At 44.1% G+C, this 20,963-nt stretch overlaps 1 protein-coding gene across 1 annotated transcript in view; it reads right to left on the reverse strand.

The window, feature by feature from the left end:
- The window catches only part of RAD51C (RAD51 paralog C), a 59,477-nt gene that overhangs the window by 17,439 nt on the left and 21,075 nt on the right, over positions 1-20,963 (reverse strand). Inside the window, exons 5-6 of the mRNA XM_039321245.1 lie at positions 16,995-17,126; positions 11,832-11,898 (exon numbers count right to left, since the gene is read on the reverse strand). Coding sequence (XP_039177179.1) covers positions 11,832-11,898; positions 16,995-17,126 — 199 coding nt within the window. The remainder of the gene's footprint in view (positions 1-11,831; positions 11,899-16,994; positions 17,127-20,963) is intronic.

Consider the following 20,963-nt stretch of genomic DNA (forward strand, 5'->3'; position numbering starts at 1 on the left):
TGGGGACGCACCAAAGATTTCACCTCACAAAAAAGGTACTCCTGAATGAAAGACACAGTCTGCTTAGCCCAGTCGTGCAAATATTTTTATCAATTTATTTATTCATTCTTTCAATATCTATAGCCACCCATCTCAAGGCAATACCTGAAAGTGTCATGGTTCCGACCGATGAAACTCTTCAAAGAACTTTGAGGCATTGTTTACCTTAAAGAACCTTTATTTGGGAAGCATAGCATAGGCACTAACACAATCGAAGCCAAAAACTGGATTCCCCTCCCCCGAGCACATAGTATCAAAGCACAATTCCCTCCTCCAATTAACAGTCATAAGTCACACTCTCCAATTAGTTTGAAATGCAGGCTTCCCCTCCAGTTCTCCAGCCCAATTCTTATCATCTCTTATTTCAATACCCTTGGTTCTCACGCTAGGTTCAGTATTGTTATGTCTAGCTAAACCAGACATGTCAAACACAAGGCCCGGGGGCCGGATGCGACCCGCAAAGTGGTTTCATGTGGCCCACGAAGCCATCCTGGAAACAGTGAGGGAACGGCCCCCGCTGCCTTGGCCCCTGGCCCAGGCCAGCTGGTGGCCATCTTGGCACTTGCGGTGGACCATGGCTTGGCCCTTGCCCTAGTCCCACCTCCTTCTGCCAGAGACCCTCAGATCTGTCCCACTCCTGCTCAGGCCGCCACAGGCACCCTTGACGCGAATGATGTAGAACTGGGCACGCCCACCCAGTAGGCTACACCCACTCCATCCACGCCCACCCAGTAGGCCGCACCCACCCTGGCCACCACAGGCACCCTTGACGCGAATGATGTAGAACTGGGCATGCCCACCCAGTAGGCTACACCCACTCCATCCACGCCCACCCAGTAGGCCGCACCCACCCTGGCCACACCCACCCACCCCCGAGGGCAAACGCAATGCTGATGCGGCCCTCAGTGAAATTGAGTTTGACACCCCTGAGCTAAACTCTCATACACATCCCCCCCTCCCCAGCATCATCTAACTCTGACTCTAAGAGTAAAACATATGAAGAAAAGAGTTGCATCTCCATCTGTTTTTTTTTTTTTATTAAAAGTTTTATAAATTTTACAAAAAAGAAAAAAGAATACAAAACAAGAGACAACATATACAAAAAAATAAAACTAAACAATACATATATAAAAGAAAAAAAAAAACCCCCCCACCCCTCCCAAACCCCCCCCTCCCTTCCCCCCCCCCTGAGCTTCCCAGAGCAGAATATAGGCTTAAAAAGTAAAAATAAAAATTAAATTAAGAACTTTATATTTATATATATAAAAAGATTATCTATAATATATATAAAAATAAAACTTATGAAAAAACTATATAATATTTTTGCATCTCCATCTGTTGTCAAAGCAAAAACATCCGATGTTAGCAGTGTTGACAGCAAGTTTTTCATTTGTTCACGAGCTCTAAACCAAACCTTGCCTCGGACAGAGAAACCGTCTTGCCCAGTCTTGTCTAAAAGAACGAACGCTGCCAAAGTGCTAGTGAGGCTGGGGCGCCTGTGATTTATATTCAACACCTCTGGCAGCCAAGGCTACCGATAGCCTTTTCTTCCTTTCAAGCAGTACAGTCCTCCTTTATTCACTAGTCTTCCCTTTTCCCTTATCTTTACAACTCTCCAGACTCTGCATCTGGAAATATAAGGCAGCCATTCCTGGAATTGTTCTCTTCTACAGTAGGCTTCAGCTTAAGGAGCCCAAGGTTTCTTTGCTACTGTTGATCCATGCTCAAACAGCACTTCCATGCTGCAATTTGCTTTTTATTTTTTACTTATTCATTTATTTATACCCCACCTTTATTATTTTTATAAATAACTCAAGGTGGTGAACGTACCTAATATTTCTTCCTCCTCCTATGTTCTCCATAATATCCGTGTGATGTGAGTTGGGCTGAGAGAGAGGGACTGGCCTTAGGTCACCCAGCCAGCTTTCATGCAAAGGTGGGTTTAGAACTCAGCGTCTCGTGATGATTGGCCCAAAGACCTGGCTTTCAGGTCTAAGGCGGGAGTAGAACTCTGACTCTCCTGGTGATTGGCCCTAAGTCATCCCGCTGGCTTTCAGTTCTAAGGCGCCCTGCCAACAAAACTAAAAAGCAGAGATGTCACCCTGCCAGCAAAAGTGCGTGTAGTCAAGGCCATGGTTTTTCCAGTTGCAATGTATGGCTGTGAAAGTTGGACCGTAAGAAAGGCTGAGCGCCAAAGAATGGAGGCCTTTGAACTCTGGTGCTGGAGAAGACTCCTGCGAGTCCCTTGGACTGCAAGGTGATCCAACTGGTCAGTCCTAGAGGAGATCAACCCCGACTGCTCTTTAGAAGGCCAGATCCTGAAGTTGAAACTCAAGTACTTTGGCCACCTAATGAGAAGGAAGGACTCACTGGAGAAGAGCCTGATGCTGGGAAAGATGGAGGGCAAGAGAAGAAGGGGACGACGGAGAATGAGGTGGCTGGATGGAGTCCCTGAAGCAGGAGGCGTGAGCTTAAAGGGACTCCAGAAGATGGTAGAGGATAGGAAGGCCTGGAGGAACATTGTCCATAGGTTGCAATGGGTCGGACACGACTTCGCAACTAACAACAACAAGAACTCTGAGTCTCCAGGTGACTGGTCCAAAGTCAGCGAAACCAGCTTTCATAGCTAAAGCAGAACTAGAACTCACATTCTCGTGGTTTTTAATCAGGTGCCTTAACCACTAGACCAAATTATCTGACACTGTCACAAGATGTTCCACAAGCATCTTCATTATTCCTTTCCTTGTCACTGGAAGAAATCTCCGGCTTTGCTCACTCTTGTCTTTGTGCTTAGCTCCATGCAGAGATGGGAGGTCTGAGGGGACAGGCCACGGCCAGAAAAGCTATAGGAACATGCCTGTAAGTTACTAAAGGTTGAGCCTGATTCAAGAGATTTTACTGCTTATCTCTTCTCAGAAGTCCACGGGAAGTAACAGTTGCATATCTGTATCATGCTAAAATGATTAACGATTGGGATAAAAATATAATTAAATGAATGAAAGAATGAAAAAAGGAGATGGGGTTTTGTTTTGTTTTTTCAACGATCCCTCTCTACTCTGTTCAAGATTATGCTATGGGGATGGCGGTGATAAATGCATAAAACCTGTTTTTTACGATGCTTGTAAGCCGTTTTACGATGCTTGTAAGCCGCCCAAAGTTGATTGACAGTGAAATAGGCAGCATATTAAAGAATTCCGACTGGTGGGGTCCAGGAAGTCCGACTTCTCTTCCGTTGCTCCTACCCTGTGGAACGCTCTCCCCGTGGAGGTAAGGGAGATCCCCTCTTTCCTGGCCTTCTGAAAAGGAGTTAAGAGAGGACTTTGCAGCCTCATGCAGGGAGCATGAAGCCATGGGGCTGGTTATTCCCTCTGAAAGCTCTCCCTTTGCTTTTTAACTAATTTTAATCTCTTGCCTCCTAATTTATTTATTTATTTATGAGACTTATATACCGCTTTAAGTGCAAGCACTCTCTAAGCGGTGTACACCAGTAAGCAATGTATATATATATATTTACATTGCCCCCAACAATCTGGGTCCTCATTTTACCTACCCCGGAAGGATGGAAGGCTGAGTCAACCTTGAGCCGGTGAAATTTGAACCGCTGACCTGCTGAACACAGTCAGCTAAAGTGGCCTGCAGGACTGCACTCTAACTGCTGCGCCACCTCGGCTCTTTTCAACTTCCATATACTGTTTTATATTTTAACATTTTATCACGCACTGCCCAGAGTCCCTCACTGAGGAAGACAGGCGGTACAGAAATGCAATCAATCAATCAACTGATCAATATTTCAAAAACAGAATAACAGAATTGGATGGGACCTTGGAGGTCTTCCAGTCCAACCCCCAGCTTAAGCAGGAGACCCTAAACCATTTCAGACGAATAGTTGTCCAGTCTCTTCTTAAAAACTTCCAACACATTCACAGCTTCTGGAGGCAGGTTGTTCCACTGTTTAATTGTTCCCACTGTCAGGAAGTTTCTCCTTAATTCCAGATTGCTTCTCTCCTTGGTTAGCTTCCATCCATTGCTTCTTGTCCTGCCTTCGGGTGCTTTGGAGAACAGCTTGACTCCCCCTCTTCTTTGGGGCAGCCCCTGAGATACTGGAACACTGCTATCATGTCCCCCCTTGTCCTTCTCTTCATCAAACTAGACATGCTCAATTCCAGCAACCGTTCCTTATATATTTTAGCCTCCAGTCCCCTGATCATCTTTGTTGCTCTTCTCTGCATTCTTTCTAGAGTCTCAACATCTTTTTTACATCGTGGTGACCAAAACTGGATACAGGATTCCAAGCGTGGCCTTACCAAGACTTTATAAAGTGGTATTAACACTTCACGTGATCTTGAACAAACCTGCTTCTAAGTTAATATGGGGAAGGGCTCCTTATTTAAAAGACCTCATATGGAAGCAAGGGCTTGGTTCTGTTTCTGGGTTAAATTGTTCTTCTATAATTTATGAGAGAGGTGCTGCTTGGGCGTTTCCCCTACGCTGCATTCCTGTATTTGAGAGGGATGAGAGGGGAGGAAGGTGAAGGGAGGAAGTAGGATGGTAAGAGGAGAAGGGGAGGGGAAGAGAGTAGTGAGGGGAGGAGAGAAAGAGGAGGGAAGTGAGTAAGGTATTAGGGACGGTGGATGCAGCTTGGGGGGAAGGAGCAAGCGGCACCTATGGTTATGGTTATGATTATGAATTTATGTTATTTTGTAAAGTGAATTTTGTTATATAACTATGTTGGATAAATGGAAAATAAAAAAAATATTAAAAAAAAAAAGCCCAACAGAGAAATCCCAGCCTAACCAAATTCTCCACTGATTCCTCTTTCCAAAGAGGACTAAATCCTTCTATGTGCTTTGCCTTCGAAATGTTTAATTACTTAGGAAAGTGGAGCAGACCTTAGCAATCTCATCAGGCTTCTTCCTGTTTCTTTCCTCCTTCCCTCCCTCTCTGTAATACAGTACTTTCCTGTGAAAGGGCTTGAATGCAATGATTTAAAAGCCAAAAGAACTGGGGTGCCAAAAGAACAGAGCTGGGGTGCCAAAAGAACAATAAAGGTACAAACAAAATGGAACGCAGCTCCTGAAGAACCCTGCTCTCCTGGAGAAACTGGGGTGGCTTTTGAAGGAAAGAAACTTAATTATTCTTGCTGAGGTCTGACCACGTCATTTCACTTCCAGACAGATTTATCGAGCCTGTCTCTCAACCGGTTCTAGACACGGCTGCTGTGTAGGCAGAAGATGGATTGGGTTTTAAAGCAGCCGTTTAAGGGAAATGCCGAGAGCTAGCTCAGCCCGATTGGTCTGAAAGCTGCTCCAGAAGAATAAAATTGGGCATCTGCCGGCCTCTAGCAAGTACACAGCAAACTCTACCCACTTCTTCATGATCACACGCAGAGGGAGAAGCGTTATCATTCTAATGGGAGAATTCTCAAAATTAAATGTCTAGACTCCGGTGGCACGTTGCCAGGTCTCATCACCAGGCTGGCATGAGATTTAACATTTGCAAGCTGAGATTAGCATGCAAATTATGAATACCGTTTCCATTTTCAAACCAGCCGGTGGAGGGGAAACTGTTTGATACTCCGTGGCAAAATGCAGGGCTTCTAAACGATCCTGGGAGATTAATATCTGATCTCATTACAAAGAAACATCAAGTAAAAGCCTTCCCCAGGATAAGCCAACTCGGGAGTTCGGCTTTGTTAAAGACAGATTTGTTAACAAAGCCCTTAACCTAATTCTTATAACGCTTGGTAGATTCCCCTCTGCTTTTACCTATAGGGCTTTCTAAAGGAACGCATAAAGCAAAATGAAAACACAAAAACAAACAAGTTAAAATAATCACTATGCTCTTCGGTCCCTTTTAGGGAATAAATGATTTCTAAAGACCTTTTCACAAATAAAATAAAATGGAAGGAGGAGAGGGAACAGTGGTGTTCACTAATGGATTTGTTTATGCTGCCACTGATAACAAAATTTGCCCTACTTGGAAGTAATTTGAAAAAGAGATGATGTGAGAGAAAGCAAAACCAGGTTCCTTTTAATGTACAACTTCTTTTGGACCTGTCCTAAAAGCCTTGCATCTAAAAATATCAGAAATATTTATTAATAACTGGAATGCTGTGAAAGTGGAGAGCCCATTTGGTAACAATAATAATAAAGTTGGAAGGTACATTGGAGGTCATCTAGTCCAACCCCCTGCTCAGGCAGGAAACCCTAGACCAGGGGGAGGGAACCTTGGCTCTTTTATGACTCATAGACTTCAACTCCCAGAATTCCTGAGCCAGCATGGCTCAGCTTGGAAACCTCTCCCTTTCTCCTCAGCACGGCAGGCTCAGGAATTCTGGGAGTTGAAGTCCACGAGTCATAAAAGAGCCAACGTTGACTACCCCTGCCCTAGACCATTTCAAACAAATAGCTGTCCAGTCTCGTCTTAAAAACTTCCAGTGTTAGAGCATTCACTGCTTCTGGAGGCAGGCTGTTCCACTGGTTAATTGTTCTCACTGTCAGGAAGTTTCTCCTTAGTTCCAGGTTGCTTCTCTCCTTGATGAGTTTCCCTCCGTTGCTTCTTGTCCTGCCTTCAGGCACTTTGGAGAATAGCTTGACTCCCTCTTCTTTAGGGCAGCCCCTGAGATACTGGAACACTGCTATCGTGTCCCCCCTCATCCTTCTCTTCATTAAACTAGATGTGCCCAATTCCTGCAACCATTCCTTATATGTTTTAGCCTCAGTCTTCTCTGTACTCTTTCTAGAGTCTCAACATCTTTTTTACATCGTGGTGACCAAAACTGGATGCAGTATTCCAAGTGTGACCTACCAAGGCTTTGTAAAGTGATATTAACACTTCGCGTGATCTTGATTCTATCTCTCTAGTTAATGCAGCCTAGCACTGTGTTGGCTTTTTTGGCAGCTGCAGCACATGGCTGGCTCCTATCTAAGTGATTGTCCACTAGGACTCCGAGATCCCTCTCACAGTTGCCACAGCTGTAGTGGTTAAGGTACTAGAAATCAGGTGACAGTGAATTCTAGCCCCGCCTTAGCCCTGAAAGCTGGCTGGGTGACTGGGCCAATCACCAGGAAACTGCGAGCTCTAGTCCCGTCTTAGGCATGAAAGCCAACTCCGGGATTTTGAGCCAGTTGTTCAGTCTCAGCCCAGCCCACCTCACATGGTCGTTGTGGTGGGAAAAACAGGAGGAGAAATGTATTAGGTGTACTCGCTGCTTTGAGTTACTTATAAAGTAATAAAGGTGGGATTAAAATCTAATAAATAAAGTAAGCAAGCTACAAAATTGGCGGAACAACATTTATTCCCAATTTGATCATGGTACTTTCAAAGCATTTTACAGGCCTTAAAGCAATCCAAGAAAATGAGATAATACATCCTACAAGCTCCTAAGTCTTTTTTTTTGGGGGGGGGGGTGCCCACCAAACATTCTAGGCTGTATTTCCCACAATCCTCTTCAATCTTGATGGCTGAAATTGACCGGCCTCAACTTCAAAGAGATTTTGAGGAACCACGATTTGCAAAGTCAATGGGGAAGCCAGATTCACTTAACAGCTGTACTACTAACTTAACTGCTGTACTCAACCACCGTGGCAGGAAAGGTCATAGAATGGGACAAAATTCACTTGACAAATGTTTCACTTAGCGACGGAAATTTTGGCCTCCATTGTGGTGATAAATCAAGGACTATTGGTGGCCTCCCGCTCAGCTTTAAGAAAGGAGACAGTTGGATAATAGTTGGAATCCAAGGGCACTTGCACTTCATCACCCAGAGTCCAAACAGGGCAAATGAGAGAGAGGGAGAGAAAAGAAGAAGAGGAAGAAGGAGGAGGATGGGGGGGGGAATGGATGGATGGACAGACAGACAGATGGATAGAGATGAGAAATGAGAGAATGACAGAGATGAGAAATGAGAGAGAGAGGGAGGGAGGGGGGAGAGAGAAATGGAGAGGGAGGGAGAGAAAAGAAGGAGGGGGGGATGGATGGGCAGACAGATGGACGGATAGATGGATAGAGATGAGAGAATGATAGAGATGATAAATGAGGGGGAGAGAGAGGGAGAGAGAGAGGGAGAGAAAAGGAGGAGGGGGGGATGCATGGACAGACAGATGGACGGATAGAGATGAGAGAATGATAGAGATGATAAATGAGGGGGAGAGAGAGGGAGAAAGAGGGAGAGAAAAGAAGGAGGAGGAGGAGGAGGGGGGATGCATGGACAGACAGATGGACGGATAGATGGATAGAGATGAGAGATGAGAGAATGATAGAGATGATAAACAGATGAGAGGGGGAGAGAGAGAGAGATGGAGAGGGAGGGAGAGAGGGAGAGACTCCAACCTAGAGGAATTCTCTGCTGCTTGCTGGAGATTATTGTCTTTCCCTCAACTGTTCCAAGAACAGAGAGGAAAATACTGACTGGCAGCTGAGGGAGCAGATGGCAACCCTCGGGGAGCTGGACCCAGCCTACGGATCGCCAGTTGCCGACCCTTAAATCCATTAGCTTTCATTTGCTTTGTAGTCTGATTGTCTGCCAAAAACCCATGTAGACCGCAGGGGAAAGGCAGGGCAGGAGACAATAGGTCAGCATTCGAAAGCAAGGTATTTTTTTTATTATTTTATCAATCTGGCGTCCTCCAAGGACCGCACTTTTGATTCTGTTCAATTTATCTCACGTCTCTGCCGAGCGGATGAACTGCTGAAGACACATTAAGGGCGCTGCGCCTTTGCACGGCTGCCCCTGCCCCAACCATCAAGGGAACCGTTACGTGATTCAGAGGCAGAAGGAATGCAGGGAGCTATTTTAAAAGCATCGCTCTTCGGTCATCCTCGTAAGGTGGCTTTAACCCAGATCTTTGCCCTCTTTGGGGGGGGGGGGGCGAGAAAGAATTAATCTGGACCTCTTCTAATCAAAGTGAAGGAGCCCCTTTTAAAATGGCCAGAAAAGCAGAATCTCTGATGATAAAAGCTCAGGTTGCTGTAAACTCAAGTGTTTAAATACAACACAGGTAGTCCTGGTGCTGGAGAAGACTCCTGCGAGTCCCTTGGACTGCAAGGCGATCCAACCGGTCAGTCCTGGAGGAGGAGATCAACCCCGACTGCTCTTTAGAAGGCCAGATCCTGAAGTTGAAACTCAAGTACTTTGGCCACCTAATGAGAAGGAAGGACGCGCTGGAGAAGAGCCTGATGCTGGGAAAGATTGAGGGCAAGAGAAGAAGGGGACGACAGAGAATGAGGGGGCTGCATGGAGTCACTGAAGCAGGAGGCGTGAGCTTAAATGGATTTCCAGAAGATGGTAGAGGACAGGAAGGCCTGGAGGAACGTTGTCGGACACGACTTCACAACTAACAACAACAACGAGAAGAACTCTGAGTCTCCTGGTGACTGGTCCAAAGTCAGCGAAACCAGCTTTCATAGCTAAAGCAGAACTAGAATTCACATTCTTGGGTTTTTAACCAGGTGCCTTAACCACTAGTCCATGGGGTCGCGACGGGTCAAACACGACTTCGCAACTAACAACAAGAAGCCCTCGGCTTACAAAAGTTTGTTTAGTGACAGTTCAAAGTTACAATGGCACTGAAAAAAAGTGACATTTTTCACACTAATGACCGTTGCAGCATCCTCAGGGTCACGGCATTTACATCAGGATGCTTGACAACTGACTCACATATACAACGGCTGCAAGCGTCCCGAGGTCATGCGATTCCCTTTTGCAACCTTCTGACAAGCAAAGTTAACGGGGAAACCAGATTCACTTAACAACCGTGTGGCTCATTGAAGAACGGCAGTGATTCACTTAGCGTAGAAGTCATCAAAGGAAGCAAAATTCACTTAACACATTTCTCACTTGGCGACATAAATTTAGAGCTCAATTGTGATCGTAAGGGGAGGACTACCTGTATATATTCCAGCAAAATAACAGAGAAAAGCAGTCAAGACACATAAGAATGGCTCTCAAAGGCTGAGGGGAGAGATGAGGAAGAAAAAAAACGAACAAAGAGTTGTAACACGGATGTCACCCAAATCATCATTTTGAGATGATCAGCCGATGCAAAAACAAAGATTATCTGTCCACAACTTCAAAGACATTTGCATCTGAAGATCTGCTGCGGTACGGGCTGTTCTCAGAAAACTAAACCGTGTCGGATCTGGCTACAACTGGGATGGAAGCGCATCAGGGAATCGCAGGCTATAAGCGAAACAAATCCCAAACAACCTGAAATAAAGCAATGGAAAAACCACCCGAAGAGCTGCCAAGAAAATTAAATGGATGTGTTCAGGAAGTCCCCAGCAGTCAAGTTCACCTCAAAGGACGCTTTACTTAAAAATAAAAAGAGATTTGCTTGGCAGGAAGCAGTGGGAAAAAAAAAAAAGAAGTGCTTTCTGTAAATCTTTTATTTGGGCTCTGTTTGGCTTCCCTGGCTTTTTAACGCCAAATTTTGATTCAGGAGATCTCATTTCAGCACAGAAAATTCTTCGTTATTTTATTAGTTTTGGTATCTTTACCTCTCCTACGGGGGAGATGGGCGGCATATAAATTTAAGGAAGAAATAAAGAATATTTAACCAGAGTACATCTGTCATGGAATGGGTGGAGGACCTTGGAAAAAGAGGGGAAGAGAAGTTGGCTAGTAAACAATCAATGATTGCTCTTATCATTTAAAGGCGAAGGAATTGCAATTTATTTCTTGGAGATCTCTGACACCGGTCAATTTGGTCTTTCTAAGTTGCCCCTTCAGTATTTCTCGAGATGTTTTCGTATCAAGAATGCCCATATTAAGTTAGCAGCTCCACAGTTAAAATTGATATTCTGTAGTTCCTGCAATGACAACAATTTCTGAAATTCTCTTTGTCTTTGGCTACAAAAATAGCTAAGAGTCTTGGGACAACTTAAAACGAGCCAATATATTATTACATCAGCTTTTAAGGACTAAAATAACAGAGATGGAAGGGATCTTGGAAGTCTTCTAGTCCAACTCCCTGCTCAAACAGGGCCGAGGTGGTGCAGCAGTTAGAGTGCAGTACTGCAGGCCACTTTAGCTGACTGTGTTCAGCAGGTCAGCGGTTCAAATCTCACCGGCTCAGGGTTGACTCAGCCTTCCATCCTTCCAAGGTAGATAAAATGAGGACCCAGATTGTTGGGGGCAATGTAAATATATATATACATTGCTTACTGGGGTACACCGCTTAGAGATTGCTTGCACTTAAAGCGGTATATAAGTCTCATAAACAAACAAACAAACAAACAAACAAACAAACAAACAAACAAACAAACAAACAGGAGACCCCATATCATTTCAGATAAATGGCTGACCAGTCTCTTCTTGAAAACCTCCAGTGTTGGAGCACCCACAACTTCTGGAGGCAAGGAGTTCCACTGATTAATTGTCCTCACTTTTAGGAAGTTTCTCCTTAATTCCAGGTTGCTTCTCTCCTGGGTTAGTTTCCATCCATTGCTTTTTGTCTTGCCTTCTGGTGCTTTGGAAAATAGGTTGACCCCTTCTTTTTTGTAGGGGTCAACCTGTTTTCCAAAGCACCAGAAGGCAAAACAAGAAACAATGAAAACAACGAATGGACTATAGGCAGTAGATGCAATCACAGCTAAGGTCACGGCAAAACAAAGTGATAAGCATGGGACTCCCTCGTCCCGATAAAACGTTCTCCGTATGAATAGATCTTCAGAGAGAATTCTTTGGAAAACAAGACTGACCATCACTGTACTTTTTGTTCCCAAGAAAGAAAGTGAAATGTAAGTAGAGGAGAGAAAAATAATCTCCTCTAACAGGAAGTAAAAATGCTTACCTAAGGCAGGTACCAAAGAGGAACGACTTTGTTCAAAGCGTGTGGTCATCTGATTGGTCAACACGACCTGAAAGAAGCAAAAAAAAAAAAAAAAAAAAAAAGAGAGAATTTACATCAAATAAAGGTAGTCCCAAACTTACACAACCATTCATTTAGTGACCGTTCAGAGTTACAATGGCACCAAAAAAAGTGACTTATGAGTTTTTCACACTTTACAACCATTGTATCTTCATGGTCACATGGTAAAAATGTAGATGCTTGACAACTCATATTTATGACTGTTTTACCCTCCTGGGTTCACGTGATCAGCTTTTGTGACTTTCTGACAAGCAAAGCCAATGGGGAAGCCAAGATTCACTTAACAAGCGTGTTATTCACTGAACAACTGCAGTGATTCAACTTAACAACCGGCCTCAACTCCCAGGATTCCCCAGCCAGCATGGGAGTTGAGGTCCACAGGATGAGAAACACTAGCTTAGACTATAATAGCCCTTGTCACTGATTACTGGTCATGCTGAGGCTTATGAAGTTGGATCCCATATAAGAAACGGTTGTTGGAATTGGGTCTGTCTAGTTCAATGAAGAGAAGGACAAGGGGGGACATAATAGCCATGTTCCAATATCTCAGGGGCTGCCCCAAAGAAGAGGGAGTCAAGCTATTCTCCAAAGTGCCTGAAGGCAGGACAAGAAGCAACGGAAGGAAACTAACCAGAGAAGCAACCCAGAACTAAGGAGAAGTTTCCTGACAGTTATAACAATTAATCAGTGGAACAATCTGCCTCCAAAAGCGGTGAATGCTCCAACACTGGAAGTTTTTAAGAAGAGACTGGACAGCCATTTGTCTGAAATGGTATAGGGTTTCCTGCCTGAGCAGGGGGTTGGAGTAGATGACCTCCAAGGTCCCTTCCAACTTTATTATTATTATGGATCATCGCACAGTCAGCCAGATGTTCAGACTGGATTTGGCATTTTGTCTACCTATCGAGTCCTTACCCAGGACCTGGGATAGGCAGATGTGGATGTTTGATGGTATTACAGGTATCGTCGCAGGATGGAAGCAGTTCCTAGTAAGGCCGCCTTTTGCAATTGACTAATAGCGAATTTGTCAATGCCAATGGTGTTCAAGTGGTGCTCCAGTTGTTTTGGGATTGCACCCAAGGAGCCTATTACTATTGGTACTACCCTTGCTTGCTTTTGCCACAGTCTTTCTATTTCTATTTGTAGGTCTTTGTATTTTGTTATCTTCTCCAGTTCTTTCTCGTCTATTCTGCTGTCTCCAGGCACTGCCACGTCCAGTATCCAGACTTTTTTGTCTTTCTTATCGACAGTTGTTAAGTCTGGGATGTTATGTTGCAGGTGCTTGTCTGTTTGAATTCTGAAGTCCCAGAGCAGTTTAATTTTATCATTTTCTATGACTTTCTCTGTTTTATGATCCCACCAGTTTTCACTTACAGGCAAATTATATTTTTTGCAGATCTTCCAATGCACCATTGTTGCTACTTTGTCATGCTGCTGCTTGTAGTCAGTCTGTGCAATCTTCTTGCAACAGCTTACCAGGTGGTCCACTGTATTATTATTATTATTATAACTTTTGGAGAGCCACAACTTCCCCACCTCTTATGAGGCCACTTTCCCTAATAATAACAATAGCAATAGCACTTGAGACTTATATACCGCTTCATGGTGCTCTACACCCCTCTCTAAGTGGTTTACGGAATCAGCATTTTACCCCCAACATATCAACTGTTGGGCTACAATCAGCATTTTGCCCCCAACAATTTTATGATCCCGACCTGAGAAGGATGAAAGGCTGACTCAACCTTGAGCCAGTCAGGAGCTGAATTAGCCGGCAATACTGCACTCTAACTCCTGCCGGCAATACTGCACTCTAACTCCTGCGCCACCCCCAGACTTAACAACTGTCATTAAGAAAGATAAAAAGTCTGGATAGTGGACCTGGAGACAGGCTAGTAGAAGAGAAAGAACTGGAGCAGATAACAAAATGCAAAGACCCGTAAGCAGAAATAGAGCCACTGTGGCAAAAGAGAGCAAAGGCAGTGCCACTAGTAGTAGGTGCCCTGGGTGCAATACCAAAAAAACAAAACAAAACAAAAAAACCACTGGTGGAGAGAATTCTAGGGGTTAAAGGAGGTTGTGGGAACAATCCCACTAGTTTTCTGTCTGAGACATTTATCATTTGAATCTTGACTTGTTCATCATTGCCAACATTTAGCAAACAGACCTCAGTCCTTGTACCAAAAGACTGCCATTTTTGAGTTATCTTAGCAGTACAAAATGTGCCCATCAAGCCCCCTATGTTGGTCTACCTGAGTCAATAACTCAAAACAGGAACTATGAAGGATTTGTTCATTCAGTATATTATCTAAAGAATCCAATGTCAACATCCAGTGCAGAATAACAGAATTGGAAGGGACCTTGGAGGTCTTCTAGTCCAACCCCCTGCTCAGGCAGTAAACCCTATACCATTTCAGACAAATGATTATCCAGTCTCTTCTTAAAAACCTCCAGTGATGAAGCACCCACAGCTTCTGAAGGCAAGCTGTTCCACTGGTTAATTGTCCTCACTGTCAGAATTTTCTCCTTAATTCTAGGTTGCTTCTCTCCTTGATCAGTTTCCATCCATTGCTTCTTGTCCTGCCTTCGGGTGCTTTGGAAAATGAATTGAGTCCCTCCTCTTTGTGGCAGACCCTCAAATACTGGAATGTGTTAAACTGGGGTGCCTCTGAGTATTTTTAGCTGGGGGTATAGCTGTAATGTACCACGTGAGGTTTCTCATTGGTATTTTGTTTAGCCAGCTTGGGAAGTAAGATTTTAGGCTCATAGACTGATCCACTAGGGCTGTTCTCTGTTGTCTTCTAACATTATCTGAGTAAAAACACATGGATAGGCTTATTTTTAGCAGCCCAGCAATAAAAAAGAAATCCCAGTGCACATATAGAATCACGGCTTAAAGAAGAACTATGTTACCTGGAAACAGGAAATAAGTAACATTCCCGAACGTGCCTAAGCTTCATTCTGGAACCTGGGTAGGCTGAAAAAAGCCCACCTATAAATAGCTGTAGCTCAAGCCTGTCATCCGTTGGCAGGAAGCCAGCTAGGACTGCAGCACCTCCAGGCAGAGGTCAAAGGATGCAACAACAAAGGTGAGGAAAGACAGTTTAGGAAGGAATTTCTTCCACAGTGTCTCTCAGCAAGACTTGTTTTCTCTTTACAGGATTCTGACTGTCTGTCTATTATCTGTCTGTCTGTCTATCTCAAAGGTGCTTTTCCAAAAGGCAGCTGGACTTTCTTTATTTTTCCTTGAAGATGCTTCTCTTCTCATCCAAGAAGCTTCTTCAGTTCTATCGATCTATCTAGCCGTTTTAGGCTAGATAGGTGTATATATACATACAATACTCCTCCTCTTCCTCCTATTTTCCCCACAACAACAACCTGGTGAGTTGGGTTAGGCTGAGAGAGTGTGACTGGCCCAGTCAATAGCATTTAGACTTGTATACCACTTCATAGTGCTTTACAGCTCTAAGCGGTTTACAGAGTCAGCATCTTGCCCCCCAACAATCTGGGTCCTCATTTTACCCACCTCGGAAGGGTGGATGGCTGAGTCAACCTTGAGCCGGTCAGGATCGAATTCCTGGCTGTGGGCAGAGTTGGCCTACAATACCCATTCTTACCACAGCGTCTCCATGGCTCTTCTAGAACTCTCAATCTCCTGGTGATTGGCCCAAAGTCACCCGCCAGCTTTCACGCCAAAGGTGGGACTAGAACTCACCATCTCCTGGTGATTGGCCCAAAGTCACCCAGCTGGCTTTCATGCCTAAGGCGGGACTAGAACTTACTATATCCTGGCTTCTAGCCTGGTGCTTTAACCACTTGACCAGGGGGTAGGCAACCTTGGCTCTTTTATGACTCATGGACTTCAACTCCCAGAATTCCTGAGCCAGCTGTGCTGAGGGGAAAGGGAGAGGTTTCCAAGCTGAGCCATGCTGGCTTAGGAATTCTGGGAGTTGAAAGTCATAAAAGAGCCAAGGTTGCTTACCCCTGCACTAGACCAAACTGGCATTTATATTTATAAAAAAATACAATGACAATCTAAAGCAGTGGTTCTCAACCTTTTTAATGCCGCGACCCCCCAACCGGTCGTAAGTCAAGGACTACTCAACCAGTCGTAAGTCGAGGACTACTCAACTGGTGCAGCACCGTTTGCAGAATGGGACTTTTGGCGGGCTCAGCAGGGCAGAGACAGCCTGGACAATTCCTATTGGCTTTTGAAAGCCAATAGAATTAGACTCTATTCAAGAGAGTCTATTCTATTGGCTTTCAAAAGCCAATAGAATAAAAGGGAGTAGCACAGCTAAGGAAAAGGGGAAAAAAATGGCGGACTGCGTTGTTTGGCGACCCCCTTGAAATGGTCGTTCGACCCCAAATGGGGTCCCGACCCACAGGTTGAGAACCACTGATCTAAAGGCAGGAAATCCTTAACCCACTTAAAGCGCAGACAAGATGAGATTTATAAGAACAAAGGAATAGCTGGATTCTCATGTCAAGCTAGCCTTTGTTGAATCATACTCTGTTGAATAAATAACTGATTTTAGATAGTATATTAAACTAGAAATTATGGTTTAACCACAATTGACATATTTATAGAACATGTCAAAAAATACACCACAGTGTGTTGCGTTACATTTTCTGCCCAATGTATAGTTGATTACTTCGAGTGTCGCAAAGTTATATAGATAGTCCTCGACTTACCAGTTTGGTTAGTGACCGTTTGAAGTTACAGCAGCACTGAAAAAAGCGATTTATGACCGTTTTTCGCACCTGCAACCACTGCAGGGTCCCCCAGGGTCATGTGATCAAAATTCAGACACTTGGCATCTGACTCCTATTTATGACCAGTGTAGCGTCCCAGGGTCACGTGATTCCCCTTTTGCGACCTTTGCAATGGGGAAGCCAGATTCACTTAACAACCGTCTGACTAATTTAACAAATGCAGTGATGCACTTAACAACTGTCACAAAACGGGTCAAAATTCATGAAACGAATGTTTCACTTAACAATGGAAATGTTACGGCTCAATTGTGGCCATCAACCGAGGACCATTTATTGACTTAACCACATATCTCCATTCTTCCTCAGACTTACAGCTAAGGTACGGTCATTTGCGATGCATATCAACTGCTGGGCCAGGCCGTTCAAAAGCCTTGTTCGCAGCGACAGGTCTTCGAAGTCATGGCGGAAAGGAAAGGCAATTCCATCAATCACAATCAACTGCACCTAAGGAACAGATATAAAACAGAGAGAGCTTCATTTCCACGGAAATCCGTCTCAGAAAAGCTGGGATGCCTATAAATATATATTCTCTCTCTCTCTCTCTCTCTCTCTCTCTCTCTCTCTCTCTCTCTCTCTCTCTCTCTCTCTCTCTCTCTCTCTCTCTCTCCCTCCCTCCCTCCCTCCCCTCCCCCCTCTCAGGGATCCCTCACTATGAATCAAAGGGCTACTTGACATTTTATGGTTGAGGGAAATTAAGTATAGATTCATCTGAAAGGGATTAACCCTTTGCCTCGTTTGAGTTGTTATTCTATTTACAGAATTTCAAGTTATAAAACCACGACGAAGCTCCCAGGAAACGGCTGCAGTTTTTTCCTCCATCAGATGTTTAAAAAAAAAAAAAAACCAATCCAAGAACAGTAGCATCTTAAACAAGCCTCCCACGATTCTCAGATGTTCTGACTGTTATTGTGCTTAGCTATTAGAATGACCTTTACTTGGAGAAGAGGTCAGGTATTAGCTCAGAAGAGATACTGATGTTAGTTATTAGATCATTTCAAATTGGAGAATTTCCCCTCCAAAAAAAAAAAAAAAAAAAAAAAAAAAACCAAAAACCCACAACCTTTATGCAAAAAGCTGATTTGTTTCAGAAAATGTTTAGTTTGCAGGGAAAAAATAATCAGTCACATTACTGATTATAAAGAAAAAGCTTTTTTAAAAAAACAATTCCAGCTGTTATGACCCAGTGTTTAGTTCTGAGTTCCCATAATAAACACCTGAAGTAATGAGGAGTTTATAGTGACCCCTCAATCTATTTCAATCTAACTTCCTTCCTGACAGTTAGAACAATTAACCAGTGGAACAACCTGCCTCCAGAAGTTGTGAATGCCCCAGCACTGGAAGTTTTTAAGAGATTAGACAGGCATTTATCTGAAATGGTATAGGGCTTCCTGCCTGAGCAGGGGGTTAGACTAGAAGACCTCCAAGATCCCTCCCAACTCTGTTATTCTATTCTATTCTGTTCTGTTCTTTTCTTCTATTTCTTATTCTTTTCTTTTCTGTTCTATTCTATTCCATTCCATTCCTATTCTATTCCATTCCATATTTTCTATTCTATTCTATTCTATTCTATTCTATTCTATTCTATTCTATTCTATTCTATTCTATTCTATTCCATTCCATTCCATTCCATTCCTATTCTATCCTATTCTATCCTATCCTGTTCCAAGCATGCAGACAGGTAAGTGACTGATGGTTGGTGGGGCAGAGAGCGAGGAAGTATATAAACTATGGCCAGTTTCCAGAAAACAGAGATAACTGACAGCCATATAACTAGAAGTCAAAACATCCAAAAACATTTAGTCAAGGGAAAATAGTCTATTATTTCTATTTCTTGAAGTGGCATGGTCAAGCTGAAAGGGCGAAAGGATAGGAGCCTCAAACCTCCTGTCTCAAAAATGTTTTTGAAATATATACGCCCCAGCTCTGCCTCCTACAAGTCACGGCAGGATAATTCTTGCTGCCACCAAAAGGGGATGCTTTTGCTTGGCACCCTCCCCCCTTTTCCCCCTATATGCTGTAAAACTCAGGGCAGTTACTACCCAGCAGGGACAAACGTTTACCTCTGTGCCAGATTGTTATTTGAAAAAATCTTTCTTCCTACAAATTCCAGAGAGGAACCTTACACTGAGCTCTCCCTTTCTCCCCCTGCTCGACTTCATTAGACAAATTCTTACATCTTCCCCCACAGCCCCGACAGAAGTGCCTGCAGTTTCCAAGAGAACAAATGTTTTTTTCCATCTGGACCCACAAGGGCTAGTGGGGGAATCTCTCTTTTGAGCTGGGTACTAAACCAAGAATTATCTTTTCAGGAACGTTCTTGTCAGAAAGATCTGTGAAATACAGGTAGTCCTCACTTAACAATCCTTCATTAAGAGACTACTCGAACTTAAGATGGTGCTGAACAAGAGCATTAACAGAGGGATAGAATCAAGATCACATGAAGTGTTAATGCCACTTTACAAGGCCACACTTGGAATACGGCATCCAGTTTTGGTCACCACGATGTAAAAAAGATGTTGAGACTCTAGATAGAGTGCAGAGAAGAGGAACAAGGATGATCAGAAGACTGGAGGCTAAAACATATAAGGAACGGCTGCTGGAATTGGGCCTGTCTAGTCTAATGAAGAGAAGGACGAGGGAGGACATGATAGCCGTCTTCCAATCTCTCAGGGGCTGCCACAAAGAAGAGGGAGTCAAGCTATTCTCCAAAGTACCTGAGGGCAGGAAAAGAGGAATGGATGGAAACTCATCAAAGAGAGAAGCAACCTAGAACTGAGGAGGAATTTCCTGACAGTGAGAACAATTAACCAGTGGAACAACCTGCCTCCAGAAGCGGTGAATGCTCCAACACTGGAAGTTTTTAAGAAGAGACTGGACAGCCATTGAAATGGTCTAAGGTTTCCTGCCTGAGCAGAGGGTTGGACTAGATGACCTCCAAGGTCCCTTCCATTATTATTATTATTATGGATCATCGCACAGTCAACCAGATGTTCAGACTGGGTTTGGCATTTTGTCTACCTATCGAGTCCTTACCCAGGACCTGGGATAGGCAGATGTGGATGTTTGATGGCATTACAGATATCGTCGCAGGATGGAAGCGGTTCCTAATAAGGCCGCCTTTTGCAATTGACTAATAGCGAATTTGTCAATGCCAATGGTGTTCAAGTAGTGCTCCAGTTGTTTTGGGATTGCACCCAAGGAGCCTATGACTATTAGTACTACCCTTGCTTGCTTTTGCCACAGTCTTTCTATTTCTATTTGTAGGTCTTTGTATTTTGTTATCTTCTCCAGTTCTTTCTCGTCTATTCTGCTGTCTCCAGGCACTGCCACGTCCAGTATCCAGACTTTTTTGTCTTTCTTATCGACAATTGTTAAGTCTGGGGTGTTATGTTGTTGTTGTTGTTATTATTATTATTATAGACACTTAGGACCAATCCTCAAAGCTCTGGCAGTTGAAGCGTCCCTCTCGTCACACGATCGCAACCGTAGCGCTCAGCAACCAGCCTGGATTTCCAACCTTCGCAACATCCAACTGTCATGGGATTGCGATCTGCAACCTCCCTACTGGTTTCCCACAATCAAATCAATGGGGAAGCTGGTGGGAAGTCAAATGCTCTGGTTAAGTTAAGGTCCTTGCTTAACGATGAAAGCTGGGGACTGCCTGAATTGTCATTGCTAAGGGAGGGAATCATGTAACATCATGTTTTACAACGGCACACTTTAGGGGCAAGCATTCTAAAATCTTGCTCCTGGGGAGGAAAGCTATGGCAAATCTAGACAGCATACTAAAAAGCAGAGACATCACCCTGCCAACAAAAGTGCGTATAGTCAAGGCTTTGGTTTTCCCAGTTGCAATGTATGGCTGTGAAAGTTGGACCGTAAGAAAGGCTGAGCGACAAAGAATGGAGGCCTTTGAACTCTGGTGCTGGAGAAGACTCCTGCGAGTCCCCTGGACTGCAAGGGGATCCAACCGGTCAGTCCTAGAGGAGATCAACCCCGACTGCTCTTTAGAAGGCCAGATCCTGAAGCTGAAACTCAAGTCCTTTGGCCACCTAATGAGAAGGAAGGACTCACTGGAGAAGGGCCTGATGCTGGGAAAGATGGAGGGCAAGAGAAGAAGGGGACGACAGAGAATGAGGGGACTGGATGGAGTCACTGAAGCAGGAGGCGTGAGCTTAAATGGATTCCAGAAGATGGTAGAGGATAGGAAGGCCTGGAGAAACGTTGTCCATGGGGTCGCGATGGGTCAGACACGACTTCACAACTAACAAAAAATTCTAA

The sequence above is a fragment of the Crotalus tigris genome, unplaced genomic scaffold (assembly GCF_016545835.1).
Source record: "Crotalus tigris isolate CLP2741 ecotype Arizona unplaced genomic scaffold, ASM1654583v1 scf7180000023723.778456, whole genome shotgun sequence".
Lineage (NCBI taxonomy): Eukaryota > Metazoa > Chordata > Lepidosauria > Squamata > Viperidae > Crotalus > Crotalus tigris.